Below are 14894 nucleotides of genomic sequence, written 5' to 3' on the forward strand. Positions count from 1 at the left end.
TTTAGTTTTTATCTCTGTTTCTATATAGCACGCCTGATAATTTTTTTTTCAGCTTCTGCTTTCATCTATTCACTTCATACTCTGAAGGGAGAGGAATTAATCTTTTCCACTTATTTGAGTACCTTTGCCATCTCCCATCATTTCAAAATTGTTCAAATATAATTTTGGTCAGATCAAAATTGAGGGCATACTATGACTAAATGCAATTTACAGATGAGCTATACAGGAAATGTGATTACTATTGATTTCCTGCATAATTTTTTTTGTCAGTAGTAATACTGTATTCCTATAGTTAATAACTATCTTATTTTTATTAACTGCTTAATTATGTATGTACTTAATATATCCTAAGGTCTTTGGCAATTGTCTAATCTTTCTGTAAGATATTGAGATATATAAGGTATTCTGTAGATTTCATCTTCCTGAAGAAATCTCTCTGAAACCTTCTGACCCACTCCAGGTTGCTCTTATGCCTAGTGGTCTTTTCAGTGCAATCCTGGGGAGGGATTTCCTTAGCCTCATATTTGTTGCCTGGATTCTACAAAATGTCTGGTTTCTTCCATACCATGATTCCTTTCTCAGTGCATTCATTTCTTTTGGTGGGAGTAGTTTCCTTAGAAAGCAGCCATGGGAAGAATGTTTTTGAAGACAATGCTAAAATATGATTTATCCTACCTTTACACAAGTCTGAAAGGTTTGGCTGAATATAGAATTCTAGTTCAGAATTGGAACTAGAACTAGTTGGAAACATTCCCTCAACATCTTGAAGGCATTGTTCCATTGTCTTTTGGCTTACGGAGTTGCTGTTGGAAAATCCCAAGTATAGTTTGCATGTGACCTACCCCTTGCGCTCCTCCTGAATCTTCTTTCCTTTAATATTCTGAAATTTTATGCTGCTGAGTCTTGATATGAATTCATTTTAATTCATTATAGTGGGCACTTGGTGACCCTTCCGATTTGAAAATCAACACACTTCTATTCTGGGATTATTCTTAAGTTATTACACTGATATTACTTCAATTTTCCCGCATCTCCTCTGTATGGAAGTCTTATCATTCAGATCTTAGACCTCCTGGACTAGTCCTCTAATTTTATCTTTTCTTTACTGTTTCCATTTTTGAAATTTTGTTCTAGTTTCCTGGTGATCTCTTCAACTTTATGATATGAACTTTTTTACCTCTGGTATTACATTTTCAGTTCCCAAGGTTTTCTTCTTTCCTAAATATTCTTTTAAAAATTTAGTTTCCTGTTCATCTTTCATCCTTGCAATATCTTATCTTTCTAATATTACTGATCACTTTTCAATATATAACTTTACTAATAATATATATTTGACATAGATAATTTTCAAATGTAAAATTCAGATATTTTAGTAAATTTACCGAGTTGTAAAACCATCACCATAAGTGAGTTTCAGGATATTTTAAAAATACAATACCCCAATAAACCCCATCATGTTCATTAACTGGTTCCCCATTTCCTCCACCTCACCCTGTTTTAGGCAATTATTAATCGGCTTCCTGTCTGCATACATTCACTTTTTATGACATTTCATAAACATGAAATCATACTATATGTGGTTTTTTGTGTCTGCCTTAACATATTTTTTAAACATTTATTTATTTTAATGTTTATTTACTTTTGAGAGAGAGAGAGAGAGAGATAGACAGAGCAAGTGAGCGGGGGCAGGGGACAGAGACAGAGGGAGACACAGAATCTGAGGCAGACTCTGGGCTCTGAGCTATCAGCACAGAGCCCGACATGGGGCTCAAACCCACCAACTATGACATCATGACCTGAGCTGAAATCAAGATTCAGATGCTTAACTGACTGAGCCACCCAGGTATCCCTATCATAATATTTTTGAATTCATCAAAGTAACAGTACATATAAGTAGTTTCTTTTTATTGGTAAATAGTATTCTGTTGTATGGATATACATTTTGTTTATCTGTTTACTAGTTGATGGACATTTAGGTTGTTTCCAAATTTTGGCTATTATGAACAACGCTTCTAAGAACATTCGTATGCAAATGGCAAATCTTTGCATGGATGTATTTTCATTTGTCTTAGGTAAATACTAAGGAATGCAAGTCTTCATTTTGTGCTTTGAAATTGTCTTCTTCTTCAATGATCTATCCTTCCTACATAATTTTTTTCTTCATGTTTGTTTATTTTGGTGCCTTTGAGTTTCATTCTATTTCTTGACATACGGAATTTTTAGTTGTCTACTCGTATTTAAGAGTAGGGGACTGATAACATTTATTGAAAGCTCCTAGTGAAACATTTTTTATTGAGTTTCATGGTGATCACTGGATTATTGAATATCCCATGTCTACATCTTTAGGCTGTTCACTTGGCTTGGTCAGATTCCCTAGGGAAGACTCTTCTAAACTTCTGCTGATGGGTACACTATACAAAATGTACCTTGCACTAAGCTCCCTGAATTTAGTATGTATCACTGCTCTCAACTATGCCTAGTGTCTCCCAGTCCACAGTATCTGTGTCATCTCTCCATTGAAACAATCTTCAATCTTTGCCAGTGTGGAGTGAGGGACAGTAATATGGCTATCTGAACTGTCAAGGGGAATGGGGATCTGACAGCTATCCGAAAAGAATACGTTAGACTCTTTAATTCTAATTATTAAATGAAGTTTCTACCTCCTGAAATCTGGTGTCTTTCTTCAGTTAAAGTAAGACAACTGCGTATTTGAGGCAAAGGTAAATCATTTGAATTCTAACGTGACTTTTCTTGAACCATCTGGTATTTGAGAAAGATGGTGGAATGTATGAGTCACTCTTTCATCTCATCAGAGATGCTAAGGTCTTATTCTTTGTTTTTGTATGGTCAGGAAAAAAAGTTTCCCTCTTCACACAAAATCCAATGTCTTTACTGAGTTATTTAATTGATGCCCCTTTAAAAATAAATAAAAGATTAATTTAAAAGATATGCACTTTAGTGGCACTTTGCATCTTACAAAACTATGATTGAAGATAGATACTCTTCTTCATGTTATCTAAAACCTTTTAAATAAGAAAGCTTATATTATATGTGTTCTTTTAATAACCAATCTTTCTCAAGATTAATTTTTATCTTTTCATGAATCAGACTATAATTACTATATAATTCAACAGTTCTATTTTTGCCTTACTTGGTAAAAGTAGAATTCTGGCTCAACTGTGGCACTAAGTTCATTTTAGATGTAGAATAACATTCATTTCTCGGCCTCTATTAATATATTTTGTTGTCAAAAAATCTTGATGGCTTTATTTTTATCTTTAATTATTTAAGTTGCTTCAATTTTTATACAACAGGCAAAAATACATGTTCCAAAAGATGAGTTGAATTCAATAAAGGAAGACAAGGGGTATCATCTTTATTTAACTCAGTTTCCTTTTATTTCCCCAAGAATATATGTTTTCCATATAAGCTAGAGCTTTGGGGATTTATAAACATTTTAATAAAGTGATCTTTTTTGTGATGGGAAGAATTGACCAAAATGTAGTGTTAAATGCTGCTTCATGGCAATACAAATACTCTATTATCCCTTCCCTACATATAATGTAAACAGAATAAAACAAAGTCCCTTAATAATATAAAATGATCTGAATATGAACTTGATCAAGGGCAGAATTTACTACATTCAAATTGACAAAGCCTATATGTAAGATAAGAGCATGATAATTCTCTGTTGAATGTAAATTTCCTTTATATTTACCAAGTTCAAAAAAGAAATGGTTAATTGCTTAGGTGTGAAAGCCCTTGTCTTCTATTAAAGGTTTTTAATCAAATAATAATTTTTTGGATCCAGTATTCTTAAAATTTTAGGATTATCTGGCTAAACTATCTTACAAATAGCAGAGATGGCAATAAAGTTCCTTCTAGCACTCCTGATCTACAGTGAAAGTGCCAGAAAACACCTCAGAAAAACTGAACTATTTCCTGCTGCCCTCAATATTACTTTTTTAAATGTCAAACCACAAATTTTATCAAATAAACAAAAATCTACTCTTTTACTCATAAAGCTCTTCATATATATATATATATATATATATATATATATATATATATGGATTCACTTATTTTAACACAAACTGGTAAAATGGCTGCATGGATTACTAAAATGCATATAACTGATCTGAGCCTCACAGTTGAGTTAATTTTGCATAAGACCAGAAATAAATATGGCTAACCAAAATTTTAAATACCTTTAAGGTATTTGAGAAGAAAAATATTTCAAGAATATTTCAAGAAAAAATATTTCAAAGTATTTATATTAAGTAATTTTATAAATATTGGTAGAATAGTACATTTATCCAAAATTTTTACTTCATAAGAGAACATAATTTAAAAAGTGCATGTTATGGGGCGCCTGGGTGGCTCAGTTGGTTAAGCGTCTGACTTTGGCTCAGGTCATGATTTCACAGTTGGTGGGTTCGAGCCCCGCGTCGGGGCTCTGTGCTGACAGCTCAGAGCCTGGAGCCTGTTTCAGAATCTGTGTCTCCCTCTCTCTCTGCCCCTCCCCTGTTCACGCTCTGTCTCTGTCTCAAGAATAAACATTAAAAAAAAATTTTTTTTAAGTGCATGTTTCGCCAAGGATTTAAAAATTATTTAGAACAACATTATGGGGCCAGATCAGTGTGAATATGTTTTCAGCTGTATGAGGCCATCAGAAATTTTGTTCTATATTAACAGATTCTATTTTGCTTTTAAAATGACTGAGCTTTCCTCTGGGAAGGTCTGGTACTACTCCTGGAGGGTTTTATCTTGGCTTCAGAGTAGTCTTTAATCTAGAGTTTGAAAAATGTGAGTTTCAATGCTTACTAACTTCAATTTACTTCCTTCCAAATGTGTGTATATGAAGTGAGCAGTATATTAGAAAGCTAGATTGCTTGCCCTGAGAAGCTCTCTTATGTGTCAGAAGGTTACTTAAAATTAATTTGCTACCTGACAATCTAGACATGCAAAATCTTAGATCTACAAAAGGCATTCAGAACCCAAAGTTCATAAACTCTAGAATAGCCCCTTAGCCAACAATGTTTTGCGAAATTCTGACATAGTTTACTTACAAATATTTAAGTTTTTGCCTCTGAGATGACACTATATGTCCAGAAAGCATTCTTTGTCACTTTCTATGACATATTTTTTTTAGAAATCCATTTCCAAAATTAGAAATGGCTATATTTAATCAGGTTAATCATTAAAATGGAATATTTTGGTATTTCCAAACCTCAGATGTAGTAAGTTTCTGGGACTCAGTCCTGTAGATCCCAATGGGAACATCTCCAGTAGAAGAGCACAACTTCTGGTAAAGTCTGGCATAAGTTCTGATCCATAGGTCATCCTCAGTGATTTTCATCTATAAGATATACGAATCATTTACAAATTACATTAAAAAAATAAAAATACAGTGGTTGTTTTTCACTTTTTAAACATAGAATTCATTAAAACTTTGAAATCTCAAAGTGACATTCATAAGTGCTTATCCATGTATTGAACTTAGTCATAGCATTTCACTTCAGCTTATCCCTGGGGTTCCTCAAACTTCAGAAGACCAACCACTCAATTTGTGGCAGCAGGACATTATATTAGTTCAATAGAGTAGACAGTAGTCACATTGTATCAGTTCAATATCGGTAGACAGTAGTCACTGTTAGTTCACCGGGAGATGTTACAAAACGTGTAGACTTTGTGAATGTTGCAATGATTACAGGCTGCTACTAAAGTTTAGCAGGCAGGGTCTGCCAATGTTACAGATGCTACAAGTGCAAAACACACTCCAGCACAAAAAGAAACTGTCCATCCAAAGTCCTAATAACTCTCATGAGAAAAAGGTGTAGCAGGATGAGTACGGGGCTCCCAGACAGAAGGCATAATTAAGTACTAGTCATTCTTCACTTATCAAAAATCTTAATAGTTGGCCAGTCACTTCACTGAATACGCTTGGATATAGTGTACTCATTTTTAAAACTAAGGGGTTAAACGTCATGTCAGAAACTGTCTCAAATGCCAGCTAGAAAAAAAGACACTGGTTCTGAATTTTGTATAGAATTGCTATTTTCATGATTATTAACTTAAAATAATGTTTCCCCAAAAATTTTTTAAAGAATTAAAAAAAAACTATGATGATATTCTTTGAGCACATATTAGAGGAAAAAAGTGACATATATGAGTTAGCCAAACTATACCACAGATGGATTTCAGAAACATCTCTTAGAACAATCTTCTATTCCAGCGAATATTAACTTACAGAGCAAAGAAACCCTGATCCTGGTGTAGTATCCAATCCCAACAGAAGTCTGGTGATAGAAATCATATAATCCTTTACAAATGACTGCAATATAAACAAAATATGTATTTATTATGTGTATGAAATGTACAGAATAGCTCAGTGAGAACATCTTACCATTAACCAGTAAAAGGTTACTTCCCATAACACATCATTAAGCCCCCACAAACAAGGAAATAAAAATCTATCCTGTCAGTGTCTTAAATACACAGGTACAGTTAAGATGTCCATAAGGAAATATGGGGAATGATTGTTTTATAGAGTATCCTGATATGCTTAAACTTTATGTATGCTATCAGTCATGATAAAAGTGTTTTTAGATTTTTAATACCAAAAAACTATGAGTTAAAAAAAAATAGAGAATATTAAAAAAAAAAAACCTTGAAAACTAAAATTTGCAAGGGGATATTCTAAAGAGTTTCTTTGGGACTAAGCTCCTTGCTAATAGAATAAATTTCTAATATTTCAGTAGGTCTAATTATTAATGGTTAATATTTTAGCATTAAATATCATCATCAAACTATTTGATGTGGTAGCATATATTTTGATATGTTGCTAGAATACTACTCAACAGAGCATTAAGTTAACAATGCTTCCAACTTCTTCAATTTATTCTTAGCTCTGAGTGAAAAGAAAAACTTTCAACCAATACTAGTACATTTTCACCATGCCATGTAATTATTTCATAAACTATATAAAATGACTGTCTTGAATTTGATCTTCAAGTGTTAAAAAAATGAAAAGATTAAATAATTGTCTAGTTATTTTGCATAGCGAAGACTTTTTTTAAAGGTATAATACCTTTTAAATACATTTACTAGACTACTTTGTCCAGTACTTTTTACCAACAGCAAGCATCAGAAAACTAAACCCTCCCACTTAAACAAGCACATAAGGAAACACATCCATTCCCTTATCTCAGGCCAAAGAAATGGCAGTTTGGTTTTAAGGTGTGTTAGTCTTCTTGTAGTTATCAAGAGCAGTGGTGACAAGCACTGTCCAACTTCACTCGTAACTCAGTGTGTGTGCTAAAGAGGACTTTTAAAACACATTCTCAAGAACAAACTGAGGGTTGATGAGGGGGTGGGCGAGAGGGGAAAGTGGGTGATGGGCATGGAGGAGGGCACTTGTTGGGATGAGCACTGGGTATTGTATGGAAACCAATTTGACAATAAATTATATTTAAAAATTTTTTTAATGTTTTTATTTATTTTTGAGACAGAGAGAGACTGAGCATGAGCAGGGGAGGGGCAAAGAGAGAGGGAGACACAGAATCTGCAGCAGGCTCCAGGCTCCGAGCTGTCAGCACAGAACCCAATGTGGGGCTCGAACTCACAGACTGTGAGATCATGACCTGAGCTGAAGTCGGATGCCCAACCGACTGAGCCACCCAGGCGTCCCAACAATAAATTATATTTTAAAAAAATAAAATAAATACATTCTCAACTACTTAAAACTATTTTCCAAAGTGAAAAATTGAAAGCGCTCATGGAAAAGAAAGTAAACTGAGGATTTGGCAAATGACCATTATAAATTATTTTTTTAATGTTTATTTATTATTGAGAGACAGAGAGAGACAGAGCATGAGCATGGAAGGGGCAGAGAGACAGGGAGACACAGAATCCGAAGCAGGCTCCAGGCTCTGAGCTGTCAGCACACAGCCTGACACGGGGCTCGAACTCACAAACCGCGAGATCATGACCTGAGCTGAATGAAGTCGGACACTCAACCGACTGAGCCACCCAGGAGCACCCGTTATAAATTATTTTTGAGTCAGATGTGGTAATACAGCTAATTTGTTCACTGTGTTTGTCACTGAAGTATTCCTTATCCAGAGATCATTTGTCCTGTAACGTCATCAGGTCAAAGACAAGAGGTACGAATGAGCCAAAAAGACAGGGACAGTCCCACCTGATATCACAAAATCCATGCATTCAATCTCATATAATTCAATCACAGAAGAATATTTTTCAGTTTCCTTTAGTATCTATTTAATTTTATTTTCGATAATACTTTTTTTCCCCCACCCCTCCCTGACTCCTCCGCAGATAATACTTATTTTTTTAAGTAGTCTTCACACACAGCACAGAGCCCAACATGAGGCTGGAACTCATGATGCTGAGATCAAGACCTGAGTTGAGACCAAGAGTTGGACGCTTAACAGACTGAGCCACCCAGGAGCCCCATTAGTACTTATTTTTGAATCATTTGTTTTCCAGGTCCACAAAGAGAAAAATTAAGAAAACTATTAAAAATGTACAAGTGATCTGTGTTTCAAGTGAGAAGGAGAAAAAGGATGACTGAGAAGATATTAATAAAGAAAAACAACCTTCTCGTAAGTTAAAAAAAAAAAAGTACCGGGGCGCCTGGGTGGCTCAGTCGGTTAAGCGGCCGACTTCGGCTCAGGTCACGATCTCACACTCTGTGAGTTCGAGCCCCGCGTCGGGCTCTGTGCTGACCGCTCGGAGCCTGGAGCCTGTTTCAGATTCTGTGTCTCCCTCTCTCTGACCCTCCCCCATTCATTCTCTGTCTCAAAAATAAATAAACGTTAAAAAAAAATTAAAAAAAAAAAAAAAAGTACCACAAGAAACTCAAACACTATACAAATATGGACTCATTTACCAGGGATGAGGTTGTGAGTAATCAAATGAGATGTGCATGGTCTGAAGATGCGGGTTCACACTAACCATGGGATAATTTATCTTTCTGAGCCCTTGTATCTCCTCTATTGTGACTGATAGCACTGCCTATATCAGAGTTTTCTTTGAGGAAGCAAATGATATTATGTCTAGAATAGAATTACATTAACAGTAAATCACTGTACAATTCTAGTCATTAATAATAGTTCTCAAATACACAATATAAACATTTATCCTCAAGAGGATGGGTTCAAATCATTAACCAAAAAAATTAGATGGCATTTAGCATATATCTTAAGAATACACGCATGCTTGTTATATAATTTTAGAAATTTACTTATAATTTCTAATATCTTTTTTAACCCATAAATGACTACTCTTTACCTATCTGAAAAATGAAACATAACATATCTTGTCTGATGTCAGGCAAAGCTAAATAGACAGTTACTACTTTGAAAATTATTGTTCTAGTTCACGCTTTCGGCGCTAGCTTCAGAAAACACCAACTTCCTACATTTGTATTTATAACAACAACAAAAAAATAAGGTATAATGAAGAGAAAGAAATAACCACTGCTTTCCACTTCTACAGAACAGTTTCCCTTCTATTTACCCCATATATTAGCCTTTCTAGTGAGATTTTATTGAAACATAAGATACCAGGGCTAAGAAATCTGAAAAACATTGGTGCATAATGACATCCACCATTTGACTGCTAGTGACATAAAATCTTCAGTTTCAGGATTGCTCTTCAATCCCTTAAGAGATCAGAAGTATATGTGTGGGAATGGTGTGTGGGGGTGGAGGTCCCCCTCTTGGAGTGCCCAGATAATGTGTCTGGAAACTTCAGGGTGAACAGGAGTGTTTATTCTCCTCTGTTGCATTTGTTCCTGGACTCATCTGGCATAAGCAGATGGTTTGTGACATTGCTAGAGGCATATTCAGGGGCATAATTAGCCCGAAGGCCAGCTCTAACTATCTTCAGATTAGTTTATTCAGTCAAGCATTGCAGAAGAGGGTACATAAAATACATAATCAAAAAGAAAATAGCACAACAAAATGTTTGAATACGTAATTTGAGATTAAAGCTATCAAGTAATTTAAAGCTCCATGAACACCTTTTTTCTCTTAATAGAAACATTTATAAATTGTCTGATTACTTGAGTCAGAGAATATGAAATATTATTGCTGTTCAGTTTCTGGTAGCCTTAAAAAAAGATTAAAATGTATTGGTGCAAAATAACATCTCTAAATACTTAGCTATGATCAAATGACAACGTTAACTTTGGCGTTCAGGAACAAACTAAATGTGTTTTAGATGTTGCAAAATCTTTTTAATATATTTTCTAAGGTATGCAATAATTAATGGATATTTAAAACATCCTTGGTTTATCAGTTTATTGACATCAATTTTGTGTCTTATTTCCAAAAAATGTGCATTATGAAGAAGGGTGTCTTTTTTTTACTATAATCATTTTTTTCTTAGCTTCTTTTTTTTAGTGTGGTAATATGCTGAGAGCAATAGGCAGAATGTATTAAAATGTCACAGTAAACACTGTAGGACACTGATGCTAAAGAATGACTAAAAATTATTTCATAGATTATTCTGAAAAATAGTGTTTTTCTTACAAAATATTTCACAGGCACATTTGTCATGAACCACACAAAATAAAACACTGAATTACTTCCAAAGCCAATCTTAAGGTAACAGCTGCATGAGAAACACTAGAGGGATTATTCATTTAATAAAATCTAAGTGAGATTAGGATAAATACGGTAGAGAGAAAAGAAGGAAACACTACATACCTGATACAGAAGTGTGTCCAACATACTGATGCTGAACACCCTCCCAGCAGCAAAAGGAAGTCGAAACATAAAGGCCAAATTAGAACCTTTCTCTCGTTCTTTCTGTTCAGAAATTTGAAATGGAAAAATTTGTGAGGATTCTATATTTTACATTTTTCTGCTTATGTTTTCCTGATACATGTGAAGAAGATATTTTCATTAAACGGTTGGTGGCTACACATGTACATGACTTCACACATTGTGGTAAGTGTATGTAACTGCATTTTTAATACGTCCCTTTATTTTTCATGACCAAGTTTTCTTCACCAGTTAAAGTACCCAATAATTAAGGAAGGTTAATCCTCTCATATATTAAACATGTGTTTACTCTTTCAAATTTTTATTTAAATTCCAGTTAGTTAACATACAGTGTAATATTGGTTTCAGGTGCAGAATTTAGTGATTCAACACTTACTTAGACACTGGGTGCTCATCACAAGTGCCCTCCTTAGTCTCCATCACCTGTTTCACCCATCCCCCACCCACCTGTCCTCTGGTAACCACCAGTTTGTTCTCTAGGTTAAAAATATTTACTCTTCATATATATTTCTGCAAAAGACTTGAGGTAATATAATAAAAAGAACAAACACAATAAAGGACTTAATAAAATGTAAAAAAAAAACCCTAAAACCACATAAAGTATCATTACACCTGGAAGCTTCGCTTTTGGATACTCTCCTATGTGAGGACACAAAAATAGGCAGGTAGGAGCCACCACATCCAGGGGTTTCCAACTTTCTGTCATGTGAGTTTTCATTTCTCTAAATACCTTTAAGTTGTGCCCAGCCACACCAAACTGCAGCTAAGTTCTTTAAATGCCAAAAAGAAGAAGAAGAAGAAGAAGAAGAAGAAGAAGAAGAAGAAGAAGAAGAAGAAAGAAAGAAAGAAAGAAAGAAAGAAAGAAAGAAAGAAAGAAAGAAAAGAAAAGAAAAGAAAAGAAACGAAACTGTGTGTGTGTGTATTATGTGTGTGTGTGTATCACAGTGTATGGGAGTTTCTTTTGAAAATTTTTGTTGCAATTAACTTCCCTTAATAAATGAAGACATGAGAGCAAATGCTTGTGTAAGACTGTAAGGGGCTTCTTAAGAACGGAAGTTAATCTTTTACTTAGCCAACAGTAATCTCAAAAATGCTGGTTTCATTTGTTGCCACCTTTCCTTGGAAAAGATAGATACAGCTAAGCAAATAAAAAACTCATATCTTAGCTATGATCAAATGACAACGTTAACTTTGGTGTTTAAGGCAAAGGAAGTAAGCTCCCGTTTCCAAAGTAGCAAATCTGGAGGAAGGGAAGGAGAGCCTCCCATACCCCGATTTGAAGACTGTGTGCAAAAGACTACTGCTCAAAGAATGAAAGAGGACTACTGCCCTTGCTTATTGTGAAGGCATGAGGGTGATCTGACCCCTGGGCTTCCCCTGGACAAACAAATGAGGTCTGTCCAAGAGGACAGATGAGGCTCTTGGACAGATGAGACCCTTCCAAGTAGTGACACGAGTTATTACACCACATCCATCCCATCCATCTGGTTGAGAAGACTGTCTAGACTATAAGAATATCCTCACTTGAGATTGTAGGGAGAGGGCAAAAGGAAAAATAAGCAAGTGATGCCCCAATTTTTGTCTGTGTCCATTACATCCTAGGATATTCTCTAATTTAGGAGGCAAGGTGTCGAGAACGCTTAGTTTGAACAGTACGTGTAGGTGGTTTGGAGATGACTTCTCAGTTCTTCCCAGCATGGATATTGATGAGTCAGATTGGCTGTCTGGTGAGATATGAAAATTCCTTCCCCAGATTAAGATTCTACCTCACAGTGGATAATATTCTCATCTTCGAGAATTCACTGTTCTTAATGTCAGCTCTGAAAATCCTCCTCATTCTCTAAATGGTTATTATGCTTTACACACTCAGAAAACACTTTCTTATCGAGGGATGCTGCCCTTCTGTGTATATGAACAATTCTGCATTTGTGATTTACTCTCTTTTTTAGTATTAACTTCCCTTATAGTGGAGAAAAAACACTGAAGATCCTATAATAAAATTTTTGAGTCCTACTAATTTTTAAGTTACATAAAAAAGTAAGAGCTCAAGTAACTCATTCCATCTAGATGAGAATACATTCCACAATTTCTTTCCTCTAGACAAAGAAGAAGTTGGATTAATTTCTTAAACCTCCCTTTTATAAATGCCATTTTATACATGGGGGAAAAAATTATACATGACTAACACTTAGTCTTACCATCCACTCCAGTGTCATTCTTTTTTTTTTTAATTTTTTTAATGTTTATTTATTTTTTTGAGAAAGAGAGAGACAGAGTGTGAGCGGGGAAGGGGCAGAGAGAGAGAGAGAGGGAGACACAGAACCCAAAGCAGGCTCCAGTCTCTGAGCTGTCAGCACAGAGCCTGATGCGGGGCTGGAACTCACAAGCTGTAGATCATGACCTGAGCCGCAGTCAGACATTTAACTGACTGAGCCACCCAGGCACCCCTCCAGCATGATTCTTGGGACAGTATCATTTATCTATGCCTCTGTCTCTCAAAAACAACACATACACTAGCAGTTACACATTGGCAGTGCACAGTCCAATTGAAACTGTAGGGGTGTCATTTGGCCTGCGTGAATTTACTGAGGCTAAGTTCCAACACTTAACCTAAGAGTCTAAATTTCTGATTCCTTTTACATTTGGAAAATCTGATATCATAGGTCATGTCAACAACTGGCCATAATTGAAAGCATCTGCTTCCTTTTAGATTCATTCTTTCTTACATATGATTCACTTGATTCATCTGTATCACCTGGTTGTACGGTCAGGCTCTTGGTTTCCACTTTGGAAGATAAGACACGTAGTTGGAAATGAGTCAAGAGATCTGTTAGCTCATATCTTGTTTAAACAGTAACTTATATCAGAAATAATATAGTAAACTAAAAACACATTTACAATGTGTGTTAAATTAAGGGGGAAAAAAGGAAAAAAAAAAGCTTTGACTATTCCCATGGCTTCGGAAAAAACAAAGCAGTGCAATCAAGAAACACTTATCCATTAACTGTTATGTATCAGGCACTGAACTGGGTTGATAGGATGCAAAGATGATTAACAGAAGATTCCAATTTTGCAGGTATTCATAGTTTTGCTTAACAGACAGACTTAAAATCAAGTATTTACAAAGCCATGTGATGTGAGCCTGTAGAAGTCTAAGTATTAAAGAAGCCTCACGAGGATGCAGATGGTGTCGTAGATGAAGTGACATCAGACTAGAGCCATAAAAGGCAAGTTTGCCAAACAAACAGGAAGCAATTATGCATTCCATGTGCATGATCTTATTCTGCTTTTTTACAGAATAAGAGATCTAAAATATTTACAGTTTCATTAGCTTTGGTTTTGAGAAAAGCAACAGCTATTCCTTCTTGTGCTTTTATAAACTATAAAATAAACTACCTGTATGCACTTTTCAAAAATAAAGGTAAGTTCAGTGCCATTTAATGTTGTTCAAAAGTTATAGTTCATAAAACACAAGTATCCTTTTAAAAATTAGTAAAATAAGGTAAATCAACAATAATTCCCATGACAAGGGAAGGTCTGAAAAACAAAACAGCATGTGACATGCAGATATCTCACTGAAAAGAGATCAAGAATTAGAACCAAATAAAATGTCTGCAGAAGCAGCTGATAGTTCTTGCTGGGGGAAATTTTGGAACAGGAAAGGTTAGAAAATACCACTGACACAATAATTACAGGAGAAATTCCACTCTGACTAGGTTATCAGCATAGACATGATGTTTTGAAGGATACCTGAAAAAAGACTTTGCCCAGGGGTACCTGGGTGGCTTAGTCAGTTAAGCGTCTGACACTTGATTTTGGCCCAGGTCATCATCTCACATTTTATGAGATCGAGGCCTGCATTGAGCCCGGCACTGACAGCACAGAGACTGCTTGGGATTCTCTCTCTCCTCTCTCTCTGCTTCTCACCCCATTTGTGCTCTCTCTCAAAAATAAATAAACATTAAAAAGGTATTAATAATTATCCACATAAATAACATTTTATCACTCCTCCAGAGTGGATCAGGTAATGCTTTTCTACATTCAAAAGAAATAGAAACTAATACCAATATTTTCTTCAAATTC

General features: G+C 35.2%; 1 protein-coding gene across 12 annotated transcripts in view; it reads right to left on the reverse strand.

Moving 5' to 3' along the window:
• KCNT2 (potassium sodium-activated channel subfamily T member 2) overlaps positions 1–14894 on the reverse strand; it is a 364649-nt gene that overhangs the window by 48811 nt on the left and 300944 nt on the right. For all 12 annotated transcript variants that reach the window (XR_015245793.1, XM_086693290.1, XM_086693289.1 and 9 more), the window contains 3 exons: positions 10734–10835; positions 6251–6334; positions 5231–5359 (listed from right to left, as the gene is read on the reverse strand). Coding sequence is in view for 11 of the 12 variants with exons in the window: in XM_086693290.1 (XP_086549416.1) it covers positions 5231–5359; positions 6251–6334; positions 10734–10835 (315 nt within the window). In the remaining variant the exon portion in view is untranslated. The remainder of the gene's footprint in view (positions 1–5230; positions 5360–6250; positions 6335–10733; positions 10836–14894) is intronic.

This window comes from Puma concolor, chromosome E4 (assembly GCF_028749965.1).
Source record: "Puma concolor isolate L17-30 chromosome E4, mPumCon1.1.hap2, whole genome shotgun sequence".
NCBI classification, from domain to species: domain Eukaryota; kingdom Metazoa; phylum Chordata; class Mammalia; order Carnivora; family Felidae; genus Puma; species Puma concolor.